Source organism: Rhea americana, unplaced genomic scaffold, assembly GCF_003343005.1.
Source record: "Rhea americana isolate MKP2758 unplaced genomic scaffold, rheAme1 scaffold_92, whole genome shotgun sequence".
NCBI classification, from domain to species: Eukaryota; Metazoa; Chordata; class Aves; order Rheiformes; family Rheidae; genus Rhea; species Rhea americana.
The window spans coordinates 2,487,436-2,509,847 of record NW_028187111.1 but is presented as its reverse complement, the minus strand read 5'-3'; the positions used below and the strand labels follow the sequence as shown (position 1 = coordinate 2,509,847).

At 39.2% G+C, this 22,412-nt stretch overlaps 1 protein-coding gene across 1 annotated transcript in view; it reads right to left on the bottom strand.

Annotated features, from left to right (window-relative positions):
- Window positions 1–28: 28 nt before the first annotated feature.
- The window catches only part of NAA50 (N-alpha-acetyltransferase 50, NatE catalytic subunit), a 23,122-nt gene continuing 738 nt past the window's right edge, over window positions 29–22,412 (bottom strand). Inside the window, exons 2-5 of the mRNA XM_085324600.1 lie at window positions 8,329–8,465; window positions 7,745–7,864; window positions 6,432–6,498; window positions 29–3,934 (exon numbers count right to left, since the gene is read on the bottom strand). Coding sequence (XP_085180726.1) covers window positions 3,754–3,934; window positions 6,432–6,498; window positions 7,745–7,864; window positions 8,329–8,465 — 505 coding nt within the window. The 3' untranslated portion in view covers window positions 29–3,753. The remainder of the gene's footprint in view (window positions 3,935–6,431; window positions 6,499–7,744; window positions 7,865–8,328; window positions 8,466–22,412) is intronic.

Here is a 22,412-nt window from a genome sequence, read left to right as displayed (position 1 = left end):
AAAAAAAAAAATGCACACAAGTCATGAATGACATAACTCAAATAGTGCACGTTTATTCTGAACGGTATTTCTAAAGAGTTTGAGAAAAACAAAAACATGCTCCTGATGCACAACAAGGGCAATGATATAGATTAAAAATGGACCATCTTATCTGAAAATAATTTGCTCCCCCTACAACTGAACTTGTAACATTGAGAATGCATCTGTCAACTGCACACAGCATACCTCTGACTAAATCTTAACTCAAGAGACCAGGGGTAGTCTTAGTCAATTTAATTAGGAAGCAGTTGCAGATTCAGAAGAAACATCCAAGTCAGCAAACACTTTACAAAACACAGACTTTGTGCATAGCAGCTGACCCTGGATTACAACATGGGGGACAATATAATGCATGTTTTGGGGATTCAGTTTTTACTAGACATCACAGGGCACCATCAAGAATTAACAAAATATCACATAACTTTGTTTCAGTTGTAACAGTATGTCATATTTAATTGGCAGGTTTAACCATTAGCTGCATCATGTAAACTCAGCCAGTTTCTGTATACACAAAATAAATTCTCTCCCTTCCCCCTCCCAAAAAATGAGGGATATCTCTCCTGGATGATTCTTCTTCCCCTGTACCACAGTTTCCTCTAATAGGAGTCTTTGTAGGTAATATCATACTTCAACCGACGTATGACAAAACTAGTTGCAGAGATTCAGGAATAACTCGTATATACACAATTTACACTCTAAAGCTGTTAGTCACATACATTTTTCTTGCTAGATGTTCATCCAGAAGAGGAAGTGCTGGTGGTTTTTATTTCCTCCACTGAAATTCCCAACTTTTCAGAAATTTTGTTGTTCATAAGCTGTTATTTTCAAGCTAGGAGGAAGTCCTGCTGCAGCAACATACAAAGTAACAAAGTTCTCTGCAGTAATCTCATACTTCACACAATTTCAGTGTCTTCAGATAACAGCAYTAAGATACAGTGTTCTCCTCCCACATCCAATACGGTTGATCTACTAATAAAATACAACTGTTTGTCATTCAGAACAACTGACCTTCACTCTCCCTTATCCATGTACAGGGACACAGCTTTCTAAGAGATTTAGATTAAACCTCATATTCAAGATTCAACAACCGTTTTCCAGGATTAATAGCCTGGGAAAAGGAGTCTTAGATTTGTGGTTAGTCTCCCTTCCACCTCCTACAAAATACTCTTTTAGAAGTTACAACAAGGCAGGTTTGCCATGGAGTAGGAGTTTTAAGAATTGTTTTCAGGGATACATTCATAGAATGATGGCAGCCCAAAGCAAAAAGAGACAGAAACAAAGGTTAATCCAAGTAAATTCAGACATCAGACTCATACTTTTAAACCTGAAGGAAAACTGTCTGTGAAACACACTGATTTGTGGAAGCCTACAACAACAGCAAATCCTAAGAGTTCATATCCCCACACCCATCTACCCAACCCAAACACTTACCACTTAGTTCTAGAAGAATGAAGAGCACTTTGCTTGGCACCAGAGGCAGCTATGGTCTGAGTTACAGCTGTGCTGCACAAATATCCTCAAATACAATACTATTTCTCTCCACATATTCCTCTTGGTTCAGTCTACAGATGGCCAGGGAAACTATGTTGGCATATGACAAGCTAATTGTGCTTCAATATATCCCCTTTTAGAAATATGCCAGAACTGCCAACATAACCAGTGCAGGCAGGTCCTAGCAGCGCTAAAATAAGTTTTTTCTCAAAACTAGGTTCTCTGGCCCAGGAAACTGTTTACATCTTTCTAGCCAGAGTCTGCTACAGAGTGTTGCGAACACAGGTGCTCAGGCCATGCAGAAAGGCTGTTACAGATCTGCCCATCACCAAGACTCAATTAGTGCAAACCCAGCAAATAAGAGTAGCCATTTTCCAGCATACATCTGTCAAGATGCACTCCAAGAAACACTACACACCTCCGGGAAAGTGGTAGTAATTCTGGAGTAGCTTGTTTTGTCACCCCTCAGGTATCAAAGGCTGCATAATACAGAACGAGGGGTACCCTCCCTAGCTCCATGCACAATTCCTATCTTGAAATCCTTGGTTCCCAAGTCACGGTAAAATGACAGGACAGCACCTGCCAACAAGATGTATGCTGCAATGTGCACTATAGGTTGGAGGCTTCAAAGCAGATGAATCCAAGATGCAGATTTAAACTTTTTTTTTTAAAAAAAAAAAAAACACTAACAGGAATGGAATGCAGTTTAATATCTACTTGGGGGATGGGGCAGGTTGATGATGTCTCAGCTCAGTGCACTTTCCCAGCTGCTTGGAGAGGAGTCCAAGCTCAAGTTCAATTTGTAATGGCATACACAAAATTGCTGGCAGCAGTGCATAGAAAGGAGCACTGACATTCACGCAAATAAAGCATGAAAGGATGCAAAGCAGAGCTTAGTAGAATTTACTGTAGCTTTGAGATTACAGTACTAGGAAGAAGCCAGCCAGCCTATTTTCCAAACCCATAAAACCTAATACACGCTGCTTTCTCTGGTGCTTCATGGAACACCCTCTCTCAAGAACTGCATCATTACCACTTAAAGGAGGAAGGGAACGGGGGGGGAAAAAAAAGTAGTCTTCAAAGGAGTAAAACATGCAGTTCTTAACCACTTCCTCCCTAAGGAGCATATAAACACAGCAAGCTAAGCAGATCCAAAGCAAATCCAGAAGACCCCTGCAAAGTTATGTGATTAGGGTCAGATTGTTGTTTGCCTTCTCAGTCCTGCTGCCTGGTTTCCTCAACCCTTGCCCCATCTTAGATTTGTCACCACAGATTTAGTAGCTGTTACAAAATTTTCTGGAGAGAGGTACTCACTGATGTGATCAAAGTGGGTAAAACAGTCAGTCACCATTGCTATCCCAACAACACAGATAGAACTGACTCTTGATGGGCCCTACAGTATTTTCATCCATTTTTAAAACAAGGCTCTTGTCTCAAGATTCATACCTTTATGAGGTGACTCTTACCGACACCAGCTCAAACTCTTACTCTGGCAGAAGTTTGCTAAGAGTCAGGTAAATGAAAATAAGGAAAACCACAAAGACCAATCTGAATCCTCTTCTCACACAGTCAAGAAATGTAGCACCAGCTTGGGTGAGGAGTACTTGGAAAAAAAAAAAAATCAAAAAATGAGCCCAGGCAGAGTGAAAAGGTATGGTAAAGTAGCCTGCCCTCCTCAGCAAAAGATGGAGGAAAAAGCCATACTCAAACTCAAAACTATTGGGAAGAACTAAACATACTTTTTTTGAGATGAGGGAATTAAGAGGAAGAATGGGAATTGCTGAAGTAACATTCAAAGATGTGGGGGGGTGCTAAAGTACCCTGTAGGTTATAAAAAGAAAAATAACAATGTAGGAGTCAAAGGACAAGATATTGCTTTTCCTTTCTCTACTCAGATTTACATTCTGCTTACTGAAAGAGAGAATTCTCTGACAGAAACTTGCCATTAGGAAAACCTTTTCGAGTCCTCCATACCCCAAACTAAAGAGATCTGCACACCTCTTCCCACCTCAACAAAAATTAGAAAGAAGGAGAGCTAAAAAAAAAAAAAATCCCAAACATGATCGGACAATCCTTGGAAGAAGCATAACATTTTGTTGGAGAGAGGTCAAGAAAAAAAAATAGGAGGATGAAGAGTGAAAACAAAACAAAAAAAAAACAATAGGCCTCTCTTTCCKTATTTGGCGACAAGCAAGTGCAAGAAAGTGTTCGTTGGGGTTTTGTTCAGTTGTCGGTCTTTTGCACATCTGCGTTCTGGCCAAGACAAGGGGCTTTGAGGTTTTTCTGCAGCACATGAGCATCTGCTGGCTCTATCCTCTTGTAGTAGTTTTTCTTCGTCTCAATGATCTCAAAGCCAAACTTTCTGTAGAAGTCAATTGCTGACTCATTGCTGATCTGGACATGCCTGGGACAGAAAGGAGGATACAGAGACAGGTATCAGAATTTTCTGTGATACAATATGCTGCCTCCACACTCAGAATTCYCAAAGGATAAAGAGTACAAGTAGGATAAGAAAAAGAGTTATCTAAACAGAGACAGGAACAATGGTGTAGCTTTTACAGTTCAGGACTGGAAATTTGGTCTTCTCAATTTAATCCTGCACTAACACACAGTTCCCAGATCCCCTTTGGCAATCATTCTGAGACGAAATGGCAAGTACTTCCCTCTGAAGCTATCTCAAGGAACACAAATAGCAGAGGGCTTGAAGTATTATAAGCTTAGTAATTTCATCTTTTCTTAATCTGGAAATCACAGATATTTTGTGGAAATATATTATCTAGTTTCACTGTAGAGTCAATTTTTAGCTTCCTGTAGTAACACTCCTCGGATGACCCTAAACAGTCTGAGTGATGATCCCTACCATATGTACTGCAACACAATACTGCTGATGGTTTTAATATGCTTTTTGATACAATTTTAACTCCATGCTCATTGCTGCTCTTCCTTCCTCATCTCATAAAACTATAAGGGCACAACAAAGCCCTATGGCCTTACAAAATCTTTCCCCCTTTATTCCTCAGAGTTTTATAGATCTTGCTAGCATGTTCCAGGAATTCTAAGGCCTCCAGAACAAACAGCCATGAGTTCTTCATTCTGAGCAACTAAGTAATTTATTTTCACAAGTTTCACAATTATCAAAAAAAGAAGTTTGGCTCAGCAACAAGTGTTACGTGCTCCCCAAATTCAGCAGACACTGTACAAACTTATGAATCACTGTCATGACAACGTGCTACATAGAACAAACATAGAACCAAAGCAACTCTAGAAGCAACAGCAGATCAACAACAACAAAAAAAACCACTTAGCATTAAGCCCAATAAAGACCAAATATCTAAAAGGAAACTTCATAGTAATGACAAATTTAGCCAGTGACACCAAATTACATGCTGAAAGAGTATATTATGTTCAGTATGTAGATACACAAGTAACAGATATAGCAATAAAACCAACAAGTCACTATCAAATTTGGTTATGTCCAACTCTAGGAGCTACTGATTATCACCCTAGAATCCAACTCTGGTATTGGAAAGAAAGGATTATGTAGGACCTGTTTTTTTGCATTAAAAACAGCAAACAGTTCCTCCACTGTGCCCATAGTGTCAAAAGCCAAAAGAAAACCATGTGCTGATTAGCAAGCACCTGAGAGAGTTTATCATCACTTCCTCTGGGGGAGGAGAGCAAGAATACAATCCAAGTGCAGCTTTAATCAAACTCCTCTTTAAAATACCTCTCTCTCTCATACAGAGGGGGCACAAAGGTACGATTGCAGAGAATGTGGAAAAATTTTCACCTCCCTGCTAGAGCAGGACTGAGCTTATGGAGCAAGTCACTACCTAGTGATATCAGGGTATGAAATGCTCCTCACTAAGCATCTTACAAAGTCCAGAATTCAGGGTGCAGTTCCATGGCAGCGTAAGTTAATCCAAGCCACAGCTGCTGTGGGCCTGTCCATACCAGTGCATCCTACTTGTACTGAATAACTAGGGAATGGGGGACAAGAAAGAAAGCTGGCTCAGAGAAGTGATCTGGCCCAAAACTGATCCAGCTCAGTAGGTAATCACATAGGCATCAGTGCACAGGAAGAGGCAGAAGTATGTAGCCAACAAAGAGAGAAAGCAAAGCTGTGGCATTTCGCACTTACATCAGCTTTAGTTGCTATGGATTTTAGGCTCTAGTTTGTTCCATAGGGATCTATTAAGATGATGGTGCCATTTTAAGCAGCCTTGTCCTCTCCCCTAGTGCTTGTTCTCATTTCTGCATCACCCCAAGTGCTCACATAGCCAAGTAGTGGATTAAAACAAAAGAAGAAAAAAAAAACAGAAAAAACAAAAATAAAACCCATTTCCCCAACTGGATCAGGTTGCTGACACAGTTTACTGTGTTGCTGCACAGACAGCTGACCTAGCACAGTGCAAGGACAGGAATAAGCAGTCAAGCCTGCATGTAAACCTAGAATGTTTGCAAACACATCTGATCTGATGCTCACACATTAGCGTCATAAAAGACAGACAGCAAATGCAGCAAAATTACATAAAAGACTTGCAGTATTTTCCATTCTGAGAACATTATATATATAAAAAAAATACTCGAAAAAAAAGAAAAATCTTTAAACATGGTGTCATCCTGCTATTGATCGTTAACTTGCAACTAAATTGCTTTGAAATTCAGCAGATTTACAAAAGCCTTTCTAAAGCAAGCAAACTCTTAGTTTTCTCAGCAACACACCACAAGCCCAGAATGCAATCTCTGGCTTCGTTATAGTACTTACAACACAAAATGTTTTATTTGACCCATGGGCCCACTGAAATTGATGCTAAATGCTTTTGTGTCCCCCTCCCTTTGCTCCCAAATATGCCTCTGGCACCTCTCCTAAAATGCATGAGAGCAAGTCATTTACTTACAGATAGATGTTGTCAAAAGTGCCATCTTTTTCACAGATGTTTAAGACATGATTCAACATTTTAGTTCCTGCCAAGAGGTAAAAGAAATATTTAACAAAACCAGAAGTGCACAGTCAAGTACATATTTACTAAGTGCTTTTGTGCGCAGATGCAAGTAACAGTAGGTAGGCTAAAACAACAGGGCATATGCTGAGAGCATTTGTACTATGCTCTAAAATCAGAAAATAAAATTTAGTTTGAAGATGTCATCTGTGAGCATCAAAATCTAGTAAGTTCAAAYTGCAAAAGTATTAGCTGCAAGGAAGACATCTTGCAAAATCATCACTGTAAACAGGAGATGCCTTTAAATTTAAAGGAAAGGTACTTAGAACAGCTTTTTGCAGACATCTTGAAAAAATTTTAAAATAACCTTGAATTTTAATAAATCAACTCTCTAAACAGTGTATGATTTTTATATGCTCATGAATGCAGGAAGTTTACTGAAACAAAAGGCAAATCAAATCTAGTCTATCCATACTTCCTATCTTCCGACAGCTCAAAAAAACACTTATCTTTTGTTTCTTTTTTGGGGGAAAAAAACAATACAGCCCCGAAGCATACATAAGAAGCACCGTATCTAAAAGCTAGCTTCAAGTCTCAAACTCAGCTCATGATATGGTCAAAAATATACAAATCAGTGACAATGTTGTTCACTTTTTCTGATAAAAGACCGAGTAAAAGTATTTAAAATAAAGTTAACTTTTGGTTCCAGTTTGTTCAAAACAAACAGATTACTGTAAAGTCTTGATTATGGATGTGGCCTATGGATCTGCAACAATAAGAAAACTACACACTGTGATATAGATAGAAAACAGGTGCCACCTGTGAGCAGCAATAGTTTGTAGTAATGGAAAGCTACAATAAATAACAATTAGAAAAAAATTTTTTTGAAGGGTTAAGAGTTAACCTGATGAAGGACATCCATGTTTTCCTTCATGTCTCTGACAAATTATGTCATCGCTCTGTGCTTTAATGTTCACATCTATAAAAGCAGAATTATTTACATGACAGGCTGATAACATGATTAAAAGAATATGTGAAATCCTGAATTAGAAAGTCTTACAAAAAGTCAATTTCTGAAGGGCAAGAAAACATGAGCCTATCAACTCATATTCTTTCCCCAGAGTCTCTTCCAAAAAGGAGCGATCACTGTTCTGAAAGCATTAAGACCCTCTCTTGCTTAAAATAGCAGAAGACTCTGAAAGGGCATTGAGAGGGCTGCAGAGCAATGAGCTTTCTTTGATGACTCAGATATGAAGGAAGCTCCTCCTTACCTATTCCTAGCCTTCGGTAGGGTGCTAGGCATCCAAGTGTCATGATGTACAGCCTCTTCTGATTCTGGGAGTGATCCACCCGACAGCACACTGCTCCCACTGCAATATCATTGAAATAGGCTGGCAGAGAGGGAAGCAATAGTGTTATTAGTCACGAGTCTCAAACTGTTGCATACAACTCTTTCATTTATGCCCTAGATCTTTCCTTTCCTATTGCCGATTCTTACGTACTGGATAAAATCATAGATTGTGGCTGACATTTTACAAGTGAAGTTTCCAATGGTGCTCCGACAGAGCAATTAGCTTATTAGAGTTCAAACCAGCTAGCAATGACTTAAAGATGTAAGCTGGCAGCACACATCTCAAGTTTCCTGTTTTAATAGGAAACAGACTTATTTCCAGTAAAATGAAATCTATTTAGAATACAAACACTTCAAGCTTGAGACTGCAGCTCTGTCTGGGGTTTCCAGTTACTTTTCATTATGTTAACAAGAGAATAAAATGATCTACTACTCAAAGTCACTGACTGCATTGATGAGCTTTCTGCCACTATAGCCCACAGTTACTGGCAAGAACATTTGTACCTAATTTGGCTAGTTCGCCAACCTCCAGTACATCCTTGTAGAACTTGTCATTGTAGCTGACAGGAAAAATGACCTGGTTTAGCCTCTTCAGCTGCTTAATGTTGTGTGGCGTCACATCTCCCARCTCGATCCGGCTACTGGAACAAATCAAGATGTGCTTAACATCCGATACAGTCAAATATTTTAAAATACAAGAAAAAAATAATGCATGTATTTTATTTATACATATACAGTTGCCCAACTTAATAATCAGTTCAACACATATTTGAACCATCGCTGCAATGCCCAATGCACACAGCTAAGTTTTGGTGGTTGCTTTAACTCCAAAACCCAATTTTAATCAGTACTACACAGTCAGAAGTTCCTCAGGCCACACTTAACACTGACACATAATAGTACATATGTGGTTTTATTGGGGGGGAGGGGGAGACAGGAGAACATTCAGAAGAGTATTAATCTCTGTAGGAGTGCTGACCTCAGTTTTGTCCCCTTAATTTTTTCACAGATCACCAAGATCACACACACACACACACAAAAAAAAGATGAGTAAAGTCACATAGCTATAACAGAGACCAAGAAAATAAAGTTTTAACTATGCTTTAAAGACAGTCTTAATTTAAGATGAGGCTTATGCTTAGATGCATAGATGCTTAGATACAAGTCATTACTAGACACCTGCCACTAAAAAGCAACGTTATGTGCAACAAAACACTCATGCTAAGCCTGCTAATATTTAAGTGTGCCACTGTCAAGGTGATAYATGCATTAATTATGATTATCTCTGAAGTCATTCTTGCTGTTGACTGAGAGCAGAACCACCATCTCAAAATACTAGTACTGTGCTGTATTATACTGAGATGAAATATATCAAACTTTTCCTTTTTAAAAAATTAACTTCCCAACAGACACTATGTATCCCAAAAAAAAAAAAAAAAAAAAAAAAAAAAAAAAAAAAAAAAAGACAAGTAGAAATGTTCATGTTATCAAGCCAATTTCTTGGCTATAGAAAGATACCCCAGGATGGTAGATTCAGCAAAGATTGACTACAACATGAAAAATAAAAGACTATGTAGTTACAAGCTAATCAAACTCTTTCTCCAAAGGGTCAACATTGTTTGAAGGCAGGTACAAATCCAGGGTATACCAAGCAACAAATGCACACAATTCCAGGTTTGTCTGTGGCCTTGTTTTACTGAAAACATACATGTAGCCAGATTGTTTTCTGCCCAAATAATTGTTAAAGCTGCAGTTTGATTTTCTTTCAATCCAAATTATGTTTTCAAAAAGGTAGTTTTATAAAGATACTTGTATGGCAAGGTTTGACAATATACAGTAGCTGCTTTCCACCTCTGATGTTTTTGGTACCTAGTTGCTTGTTTTTCAAATTGGTTGCTATCTAGGAGAAAACAGCACAGATCAGCCTACATGATATAGTGAAACAAAAAGGAGATCTAATATCCAACAATTCTTAGTCTTCAAACACTGTACTAAACAAAGCTGAGATCTGTCTCTGTTTTACTAACTGACCTTGATTACATGTTAAAAATATATAAAAAAAATAGCACTCTAGTCACCACATCAATTTCAGTTGTCACTTATTGTCAATGATGGTATAAATACACAAGGCTTTCTGGGGATTGTACTGCAGCCTACATAACTATCAGCAAAAGCTTTGGGAATGGAGCCTTTAACATTTACTTCAAGAATTATAACCCGTACTCACACCTACTTTCTGCTTTTCTTTTACAGAAGAGTCTTCAGTTCTGCAAAGCCTTACATATCAAAAATCAGCAGCGCCCATTCTCCTACAATACAGACACATTCGCTCCTAGTGAGTCCTGCAGAGGTCTAACAGTTTGTAGCTAGGGTCTGTCTTTTACAGAACAATCTACAGTCTCAACTAAAGGAGTACTGATGATCTTGTACCTCTCCATCACATTAACATATTCCAGTTAATTACTCTAACTACTTAAAATTAATGGTGGCATTCACATACTGAACTTTTCTGACTTCATTGTCTAACCCGTTGTCGTATATTTGCCAAACAGATCATAAAAGCCCTTTGGTATCAGGCATCTCATCCTAGTATGGGTACTTATAGATTGTTCCAGCCAGTTCTTAATCTTCCCATACCATTCAGAACAGGTCCACCTTTCCTCTGACTGCATGGATAATCTCTAAGCTGTCAGTCCTTCTAGTCTGCCTGGTCCTTCCAGCTGTATGGTATTCTCTTGAGACCTGCCATGAGAACTGGGTAGTACATGTTCTTCAATAGCAATCTCAAACACGATAAAACCAGCATTAGTCTCCATATTCTTACATCTCAACCATGTCAAGAGCAGCAGCAATAGGATATAATTCTAAAGTTCCTAGCTAAAATGAGATATTCCGCTGACATGGGCTGCAGCATCTCTCCTCCATGATTCCTACTGCTATTCTTTTGCTTCACAGCCTTCTCATTCACCTTTCAAATTATTTTTGCTCTCAATATTAATATTCCTTCGTTTACATATCGCCAATTGTGCAAGCTGCTTGGATAGTTATACTCCAACACAAAGCACAGACCTAGCAATGGATGATCTCCTGACACCACAAAAGTATTGCCATCATAAACAAGCATGTTATCAAATGATAATAAAGTTTTTAGGCAGTGAAGTAACTGTAATACTTGCTTTAGGCCCAGCTTGGCACAGCTATTCTGCCTACATGGAAGAGCTTCTTCAGGCATGCAGGTGGCAAGTTGTGCCCTTCTCTCATCCTAGCCAGCATCACTGATACCTTTTCTCACAAAGGACAGGAACAGAACTGTTCATGTTGAGGCACGTGGGCTTCCTGGGCATATCTGTACCTGGAAGAGAGCTGTGCTGGAGTAGAGCACCTTAATAACCCTATAGTAGGAGCGAAGAGAAGTGGCAGCAGCTTCTTTTGCTGCAGTCTGCATCAGAGTAGATGCCCAAGGGAGCAGGAACCAGCTCCCCAATCAGGTCAGATTGGCTGCAGAGTAGGAAGTCAGTAAGGGAAGAGAAAACCTCACATTCACATTCAGTTCCTTAAAAGTCCACCTCTCCTGTTCAAAAGATTTAACCTTGAACATTGGCGGCACTTGTGAGATCTTTTCTGTATCAGTAAATTCAAGCTTCAGTTTATCAGAAACACTGAAGCTTGAACTCTTATGATGAACCCATGATAAAGCTGTCACAGAGCAAGACCCTCCCCACACTTTAGCAAAAATCTCTGACATAAACAATTTGTCAGGTTCTGTGCACTTTCTAGTATGTATTTTAAAACTAGTTAGCCATTGCTGAAGCAGGAAATCAGACATTAGAAGACAATGGGCCAAGCACTGAAATATTTTGATGAAAGAACAACAGAACAAGAACATATTATCAAGGGGCTGCCAGGAGGAGATGGCTGAGAACGGGACAGGGCAAGAAGATGAACCTTCACCAAGATGGTTTCAGATAGGTAAGAAAAACAAAACAAAAAAAAAATCCAATTTGCAGAAACAGGGTCTACGGCTTCTCAGAGCTGCTGAGCCTGGACATCACCTCTCAACCTGGCATCACAACAGAAAAAACAAGTCAACAGCACCTTCCAGCCACCTACTACTGAAACTATTTCCTAGAGCCCCTGGGCTCCCTGCCTCTCTCTCTCTCACACACACACACACATTAGTTGACACACTCACTGCTGCTCATGCCATCTCTTTCAGCCTGCATCCTGTACTCTTTTACTAGCTGTCTCTTCCAACTTCAAGAATTGCAGTTGGGCCAGGAATTTATCCTGGAGGATCAGGTTATAAAAGCTTGAGAACCACTACAGGAAACATAAATCAATATGCTAGATACACTTGTTTTAACAATAAACTGTTTTAACATATAGCTCTAGCTGATTAAATCAGCACCRCATCCATTATACACAAAAATTTTAATGAGTAAAAAACAGCACACGGAAGGCAAGAGCAGCATCATGAGAGTTCACTTTGCCTGAACACAGAGCAGCAAAAATGCAGCTAGGCCCTCAAATAAAAAACAACAGAAAGCTGGCACTCCTGCTGAAAGAAGCAATCTTGCTGTCCTTGAACTACTCATTTCTCCCCTGTCGCTGCCCACAAAGGTTTGTGCAACGATGTGGTGAACCAACCCCAATTAAAACTAATTTAGTTTTAAACCACATCAGTCCTCTGATTGGGTTTGCCACATTGTCTTCTGCTAGCATAAGGAAGAGAAAAAATTGCCAGAGGCAGGACTGCTTCTTGAGTACAAGTGCCAGCCTACCCCAATTTAAGCAGCTTCTGAAAGTAGTTTGCAAAAGGAGCAGAGGGATCAGTGTCTAGATGATTTTGTGCTCCTGGGGAGCACTTATGGGAACTTATGGGAAAATGTGCACAGCGAGTACTTCCTTTCTTTTCACTGGACTAATAGCAACATTTTTTTTTTTTTTATTCTGGTTAAAAGTAGATGCATTTCCTCAAGTTACCTCTCAGCCAAAGTAGTAACATACATTTATTGTATCAGTCAAAGTTTGGTTAGGCCAGTCCTGTGTTTTCCAACTCAATCTAAGTTGTATCAGAAATACCTATCCTTTACTGCTGTAAATAGAAAATGTAAATCCTGAGCTCAAATTAGCAAGTGAGAGAGCATAAAAAGATGTGTAAAGAGTCTCATGCGCTCAGAAGGGACATGTCCCTACCTTAACAGGTTATTTTATTCTATTATTCCAATAATAATTTTGAAAAGATATACACTTAGTACTGGCATTTGACATCTCAAATAGCCCCCCCAAGAGGAAGCAACAGTCAGTTGTAGTTATCTTAGGTATCAAAGCTTCTTGATCAAGTCAGCCACCTCAAGTTTCTCTCATGAACTGCTTTGAACATGGAGGAACATGGGACTCTAGTAACAGGCCTGATACGATAAGCCAATAGTACTCTACAAATATGTACCCTTTCTAGATGAAAAACTACCTTCTTAGATTTCTTCTGTTTCAAGGCTGTTCAAGCCATTATTTTTCCTCAGTTAAACTTTCTTCTGATTTCCATTCTAGACGTATTCAAGTTCTATCTATATGCTCTCTTTGTTCATTAGCTTCAGTAGCTGGTGTGTACCAATATACCCTATTCCGCAGCCTACATCTTTTCAGAGAGCTGCCATGCCCTCATTTACCTTTCCTTCTCCTAACTAATGCCAAACTCTTAGCCTCCTTCTGTAAGACTGGCTCTTGATTCCTACTAGTGTCATACAAACTCTTCTCTGCATTCCTTCAGATTTAAACTGATTTTCCTTAAACGTGGCTGAACAGAACTGTTCACAGAACCCCAAATACAATCTACTGCCTTGTACAGTGGGAGTAACCTGTCTCTACTGGAACATCTTTCCTGACACATCCTTGGTCTACAATTGCTTTTCTCATAGCTGCAAGATGCTAATGGCTCAGTAACTACAAAAAATGCACTCGGACTTCACTACTGAAGTGAACTTGTTTCTGGTGTGCACGGTAGAGATGTTCTTTAAGAGCACGCAGCAACACTGCCCAACTATGCAAGAGTGGAAGTGAAGAGGGATCCATGAAATCAGAACGGAAGTGGGAATTTAATGACATGACACGTAATAGTTACTAGAACTGGATGCATGCCCAGAACACCAGCATTAACACTCCTGTTCTTGTATGTGGTGCCCTGAAATTCTTCAAGCACTTGCCAGAAAAACTTCCTTTTTTGTAGGACCAAATACAATCCAATCCATTCTCCTGCAAATGCATTCCTCTATTTGCAGCCTACTATTTTTCCTACAATGGCTTAAATTTAGACTGGTGAAAGCAACACATGTTAAATTAGATATTAGCACCTGCTTACACTAAGGCTGAATTTTCCCTTTTGATGTACACCAAAGGAGAAGTAGTATATGACACAATAGCTCAAAAAAGTCAATTTCCACAGTTATCGTTCAAGAAGAAAAACAAATTCAGTCATAGGGAATAGCAAGCTCCAAACACTACTTCAGAATCAACATTAAGGAGAAAAAGGGGAAATTCCAAGTTTCTTAACACTGTAAGAATCTCAGTCTCATTCAACTTTAAATAGTTCAAGTCTCTCCCTAGAGGGATGTGCCTGACTGAAACAGATCTCTGTGCAACTGATAGCTTGGCTTAGACTTATTTAAAGAATCTGGTGTTCTAAATTTAGCAGCAACATATCTGCAACCTTCAAAGTTTGCTTGAGGTATCATGGAACCGTCAGAAGAGGGAGCGCGGGGAAGAAAAAAGCCGTAACAAATTAGAGGACTTGAGAGAAAGTTTGTAACCCACTAAGCAGCCAGCTAGCTTTATTGCTTCTATTTTGGCTTCCAAGTTAAAGTAGGAGTCTAGACAGGATAATCCACTCCCATAAAATAAAACCAAAGCAGAGCTATGAAAGCTATAGACCTGAAGGGTGTGGCTTTGCTTAGATTCAACTCCAAAGCCAAAAGAGCCTTTTTCTTTCTCTTTTCTTTTCTCTTTTTTTTAAAAGCAGATGAGCTGTCTTGCTAGACACACAAGTTAGTCTAGTTATTGTGGGTAGACCAGTATGTTTTCAATTATCTAGAAGATCTGTGGGCTGTAAATCTACTCTGCTTCACTTGTCAGAAAGCCAGAAGGATAAATACAAGCCTAGCATACAAAAAGTCTTACCAATTCGCTTCTGAGCCCCTGATCTTTTTAGCCCCATTTACTACTCAAAACATTTATTTGCATGACACCTGATACCCTGTTGGAAGTTACACCTCAGTTATGTGCTGGTTTGCAAAAGTGCAGAGTGATTGACGAATTTGAGAGCTAAGTAGTTTCAGAAACTGAATTAATGGAAGATAAATGCAAGACTCTGAACTTATGTGGGTCTTGATGTGAATGGGTTTCACCAACATATGTCATACACAAGACACTTTGGACACCTCCTTGCCTCTCTTCTGTATAAGGACAGAATTATTGGCTAGTTAGAACCCAGATTTCTTCATTATATTCAGACAATTCATTTTCCTTCAACTTAGAAAGCCCAGTCATTACACAGAAGACTGACTGGTCTTCATTTGCAAGAAGCAAAGCTGTGATAAAGTAGCTTTGTGGTTTTTCCAATGCAAATCTGTTCTTTGAGAGATCTACCGGACTGCAAATCTATACTCAATTCTGATCTCAAACAACACAAAACAAAAACACCCTACAAAATCCAAGAAAACATCAAAACCAAGCCACCCTAAAGCTCAAGTAGCCATACAATTATGAAGGATTTCAGCTGTCTGAATATGCAAGAGAGAGAGAGAGAGAGAGAGAGAGATGCCATTTCAACAAGTGTCAAAGAAAAATAAACTTTCCCAAGAAAATAAAAAGCTGTATCATTCTACAGTTGGATACAAATAACAGAACAGGAATCAACATGCACAGCTGTCAGAATTTTCAAACTCTAAGATGTCAGAAATAAATTACAGCTGGTCTAGAATAGAAAAGCAATCATACGTACATCACTTAGTGGCCTATAACACTTTGTTTCTTCAAAGCGCCTTATGAGGCAAAAGCTTTGATGCACCTGGGACAGGTGTGACACTTATTTAAGGTGAAAAAAGAAACAATATGATTGTGATCATATAACAGACAAAAAGCTGTCAGAAATCTTAACTCTCCACTGCTAGTCTAACCATTTTTCCTTGTAAGTCAGTTAAGCTGACAAGAACATTCAGATTTAGAAATGCGACCATAGTCTAAGCAGAGTACTCCACTTTGAAATTACTTAGCCCAAAATTAGTTTTGTGGCTCCATTACTGATACCCTGAGAGACTGTTACAAATTACTATCCCTTTTCATACCTCAGTGCGCCTGGATATGAAAGTTACAATCTTTATTTGCCTCCCAGGAGATCACAAACCTTCACTAATTAATGTTCATGAAGTACTTGATGAGCCTCAGGTAAGAACAGAGGTCAAATTCAAAACAGACATGACGCTGGGTTCACGAAGTSCCTCATTTTCATAAATCCATATAGCTCACCAGTCTCAAAGACATTTCTTGTATTTGTATTAGGCAACAAACTTGTCAGGATAGAACTGACATATCAGGAAAAAGGCATTTACCTGCTTCATATGAGTTATTTCTATCAGTCACTGAAACACCTTTCTTTGCAAGTGCTAGTGTCCACCAGCTTAGTAAAGAAAACACGACAGGTCATTATGGATCTCCTGCCCATACTATGAATTTCAATCTCAGAATTGTCTTCTGAGGTTTTCAAATCATGCATTACATAAAGAATATAACGCAAAAAATTAGCAAAATGAGATATATGTGCCTACCTTTATTATGTCTAAGGCAGCACCCATTGCAAGCACTTAAGTTATAATGCACTAAAGATTGTTTTCTGTACACTTTCCCTAGTTTTCAAAAAGTATGAATTCCTCTTGAATTAAAGTTTGTGTTCAAGAGCTACATGTTTATATATAGTGAAAATGGGGAAATTTTCCAGATTCAAGTCTGCTAAGGACCAAAATCAAATGCAGCCTGAGAGGGGAAGGTCAAGTGAGCTCAGGAATCATTTTGTGCAACATGTTCTTACCATGCTGCATGACATTTTCAACCCAACCAAAAAGTTACTCTGCTCCCATGAAAATTCAATCTTAATTGTAGTTACCCAATGCAAAAGTGTGGTTTTTTTTTTTTTTTTTTTTTTTTGAAGCTTCATCTCATTTTCTTCCTTTAATGAATTAATTCAGCATGCTTTCTTTGATACAAATACACAGTTACCTCATTCCAATTACATGCTTCTGTATGTTTTCAGGTCAATCCAAGAGTCCAAAAAAGCAGCAAGCCTTCTACGCATAGATTGCTTCCTTCTCTGCTCCACCTCCCCCTTCCATAAGTTCTTGCTCCTCCAAAATTGCCAGAAACATCATGGAGGTCACTTCTTCCCTTCTTGGCTTTCAGTAGGGAGCAGAAAAAAAGTCCTACTTTGCTTAGWGCAGAAGGGATACAAAGAGGTACCACACTTCTCTCTACCAATTCCCAACCAGATACAAAAATTTGACTTCTTACATCTTTCCCTTCCTCCCTGCTATTAAAAACACACACTAGTGCCTTCTCAGACTATTGGTCTGGGTCTGAACAAATGGGCAAATATTTCAAGTTCTGAATCACTTCCACTTGGATAAATTTAGTTGGCTCAACTTTCACCCATGAAATCCTTTATAAATTGAGGAATAATGTGGCAAAAAAGGGGGGGGGGAAAGGTGCATCATTTGTCTTGTTTTCAAGAGATGGCAGCATAGTCTGTGGCATTTAATGGCTAACTAAAGATATTACATTTTTGACAGAGGATCCAGCATGTCCCAATCTAGCAAGTCCTTGTATATGTGTAAAAAAAAGAAATTAACAGTCAAACTCTATTAAATAGCAAAGATTAGATTCTAGGGCGCTTTGATAAAGCAAATAATGGCGACTGCAATCCCCACACTAGTCTTTATGGAGTTTCTAATCTGGTTTCAGAATTAAACTTCATTCATAAACTACATTGAATTTTAATAATCTGATTTAAAAGAAATTAAGCCAATTCTAAGCATACATATAGACAAAATTTGTATTTACTACACTAATCCAGAAATAAAATGCAGAAAGTACAGCTCACCTTTTGATATTTCTTAGTTTCAGGATTTTTCTGAACCTACCACTAATTTTCAAGCTTAGTTATCCTCTCTGTCCTGCCACCAAGACACATGACAATTGAGTAGTTTTCTGAGAAGCTGGAATTTCCTCCCACATACATGAAGCTTCACACTGTACCTTGTGAATGGAAACAAACCAACAATTCTGCACAAACTATGTAATACTGAGCTCAGGGAACACAGCAAGAAAAAAGAATCCATGTTCTAGTGAAAAACAGGAAAAACTTAATTAGGACTGTGAAGAGCTTACTTCATGAATTTGAGCAAAACAACCAAAGATGCAAGTGCTAAGCCTAAACTATTCACTGTACTTTAGCTATACTTTTGTTACATCTCTGTTCATGCTCAATGCTCCCCTACTAAGATGACACCTCTCTAAAGCCAGCTAGAATAGCACTAGTTTGCAAAGCCTCCTGGTTATGAGGCTGTCTGTGGCAATGACTAAATTGTGTAGTATCTAACCTAAAAGGGGTCCTGGACAGTGAGTCAGGACCCTTAGAAACTGTACAGCATTAGAGCTGGTTACCATATATAAAAGCTTTGAGGCAATCTCTTAGAGATCTTTTAAAGATGAGCAGTACACACTACTAAGACAACACATCACTTTCATCCACTTTTTCATCATATGGCCAAATGCATGCTGTTGCATGACAATACTAGAGGTGTTCCCTACCAAAACTGGAGGAGCTGCCTGGTTGATATCACAGAAGAACACATGTACAGAGGCTCATATACTCAGGGACTGCTTGTATATACACTACATATTCTATAATGTAATCAGATATTCCCTGTCACATAGCACGTACAAGTATACAACGGAGCATGTGTCATGAATTGCACCCCTTATGTAATGTGGCTTTTATACAAGGTCAACAGGAAGAGGCTAGATGACTTATTCTCATAGGCTTCATCTGAACTGAAACTGGTCAGGAAAGCACCCTTTCTGTAAGGCATTAAGAGGTCACAGAAAGGAACTAACAAATGCTCAAGAACTAATGCAAGATTTAAATTTTCTGAATTCATAAAAGCAGCAGTGTAACAACTTTAATGAAAAAACAAAAATTTTGAGCAGGAAATAAATCAACACTGATAAGCCAACACAGAAGGGAGTTTTATTTACATCTGCTCTATTNAAAAAAAAAAAAAAAAAAAAAAAAAAAAGAATTACCATAGACAGTTGAAGTTGAGTCCCTCCTATAGATAGTTTTTCCTCATGCAAATAGTTTAGCTTTCTGAATTCCAGAACTAATAACAACAATATTTAGGAATAAAATAAGTGAAAAAGAAGAAATAGATCTCTTGTGAGTCATGAAGTTCACAYATAGAACAGTGAATTACCACAGTTTTTCAATTCACATTTATGAAAAAACGGGAAAGCATAGTGAGTCACTAAACTATTAAAACCATTCAGAAGATGAGAAAAAAGTGAATATAGTGCCAACTATCACAGCAACAGGAGAAAGGTAATGGCAACTCTCAGTTCAGAAGTTGATATTTAACCCATCAAATAAAGGGAAAACCCAAGACTTCAAGCAGCTGAGAATGTAAAAATCTTTGTCATCCCTGAAATTAGAGCTCTTCTGCAGTAGTAGTCACCTAATCTCAAAAAGAAACACCAAAGTCTTTGCTATGTGTTGCTCTGAATTCAGAAAACTATCAGAAGGTTGTAAGCAACACACAATGTCCACACAATCTCCTTCAGATCTGAAATTTCAGAACATCTGCAACCTTGTTGTTTCTTTTTAATTATTTTTTTCTATCAAAGTAGACTGTTCATAGTTGCAGCTGATGTTGTTGGTCTTAGGATTCCCTAAAATTACCTCTGCATTTTTGTTGAGTGCTACTATGCACTCCCAGAAGACATACTCTGACGGAGTCAGCTTGTTCAAAAGAACTGATCCACAGTTTTGCATTAAATACTGAGGACAGATCAGATCCGTTCAGACAACACATAAGTTAATGTATTTTGGAATTGAAGCTTTAGATCAAATTTAACYCCAATCTTTTGACAGTACTTACTTTTTGAGGATCTTCTCAGATCTTTTTAGATTGAAAAAAATATATATATATTTGCTTTTGTTCTGGAGTATCTCTATGTAATTAAATATATTCCCTATTGAAATCTTTACCTAGTCCTTTCATTCTCTCATTGTAGAGAGAATTGAGTTATTTTTTGATTTGAGTTCTGTTGGCCTATTTCCTTCAATTTGACTTTTCAGAGAACACCTGGACTCAGTACAAAGATTTCATTCTACAGAAAAGCTTGCTGCATGGTGTTAACTATTTTGACTAGAAAGGTATGTGCTACTCTTCAAAGAAATGAAGGAGTACCAGAAAAGCAGAAATATGCAGAGCCTTTGAGAGATCAGTTCTGCTTCCCCCCTAAATCAAATTAGTGATAAAGTGCCTTTAAGCAAAAAAAAAAAAAAGTAGTACTGATTGTAATTTCCATTATGGAATCAAAAAGCCTATCGGCATTTTACTTTAAAGAAGTTGCAAAAATTAAAATAAATAAATAAATAAATCCGCAAATCAAAAGTCCTGAGAAGCACAACCAAAGCAGGGAGTTGAGTGCCAGCCCCTAGTGGAGCTCAGCAGCACAGCGGACAGCTCTGGCTGCGACCTACCAGGAGACCTTAGTGGCTCTAGCCTGACATGCCTGGGCAGCTTTCCACGTAACGCATCCAGCCTGAATAACTCTGTCATTCAACTTGCCACCGACATGCACACATGCCAAAGCAGGGCTAAACTGTAGAAAACAGTAGAAGAGTCTACAGAGGATAAGAGGAAACAAAGTTCTGACAACAGGAGAGCTGTTAAACAGCGATCATAGGCAAAGATGAAGTGGCATCTGGTATCTCACATACTCTGTCATTCTACTTAAAGTGACTAACAGGCAGGGTGCCCCACTTCTTGCAGAGTAGCACAGATGAATAAAGAATCGCCCAAGATCCCAAATACAGCTATCTGATGTCAGCTGAGAATTGGTTCATTGCTACCTTTTATTTGTAATCATCATTGAACTCTTTTCTACAGATACTTATCTCCCTTCCTGATGTCTGAAGATGCTTACAGCAGCTTCAAAAACGGCTAAGTATCTGTTATCAAGCAGTCTTGCTCTGTGACCTCATCCCAATTGCTAATAAGCTAAACCCCTTACTATTTCTTAGTAAAAAGCTTAAGCACTCCAGCTTCCATTCAACCTGCCTTAAGCTGCCAAACTGGAATAGTAATACCACCCAGCACTTGCATAACCCTAGTTTCAAGCAGGGACTGGTTTAATACTCCTTTAAGAAATAGCTGTAGAAAACTTCCTTTACACATGGCAAGAAACTGAGGTAGAAAGAATCACATTTTCCAGAACACAAACAACATGGACTTCAATGTGCATTAGACAACTGACCTAACATGGAAAAGCCTGCCCCAAAACGACCTGTACAAGGTCATGCAGACCATCAGACTCCAGAACAGAACTTGGACTTTAAAAGGCCTCCAGGCTCACATTCAAACACTACACCTCGCTGCCTCTACTGAGTAGGAAATGCAGTATTTTGGTCAACCACAACTGAAATTCCTAGGTTTTCAAGAGTCACTGAGAGGGGAAGCAAGGCCCAAAGCCACGTGCTGGAGAAATCACATACAAAACACAGCTCATTTTCATCCATCCACATCATACAGCTTCCACAGAGATATAGCCTTAAAGACTTGCACCAATAAAAGCATTCAAGAGAGATCACAAACAATAGCACCGCAAAGGAAAAAAAAAAATCTCTAGTACAAGCAGCTTTTTCATACAGGTCAAATAGCAATTCTTCATTATTGCCAGACAAGTATGAAATCGGCCAGCATTCCCGGAACTGACTGCTTTCTTGATTCGTTTTGCAGAGGGACTTAGTAAAGTCCCCAAGCTGCAACTACTCAAAAGCACAAAGTGAAAGCCTGGGCTTTTCACCAGCTCAGTGGAGCAGAATCGAGAACGAAAATAGATCGCACTCTGGCAATGGAGGAAAACTTAAAGGCGGGGGGGGGGGGGGGGAGGGGAAGGGTGGCTTCTGTAGAAAGCTTTTTCGTCAAGTGAAACAGTACTATTAAGTAGCAAAACTACGAGTGGCTTTTCAATGCCGAAAAGGACTCAGTCTGAAAACAGTCTCCCGACACAGATCGCTGTCTSTCTCTCAAAGAGACGGAGCAGCGCTTCACCCAACCTCGAGACAACGGCGGTTTCTAGTTCTCGGCTGGGTTCAGGCAGACGAAGAGGGGCAAGAAGCACCGAGGGGCGCCGCTCGGCGCCCTCCGCCGCCCCCCAACCCCGGTGCGGGCGAGGCTCTGGCCGGCTGCCAGGCGCCCGGCCGTGTCCCGCGCTCAGCACGGCCGCGCCGCTCCCGGAGCCCGGCGGAAGCGGCGCGG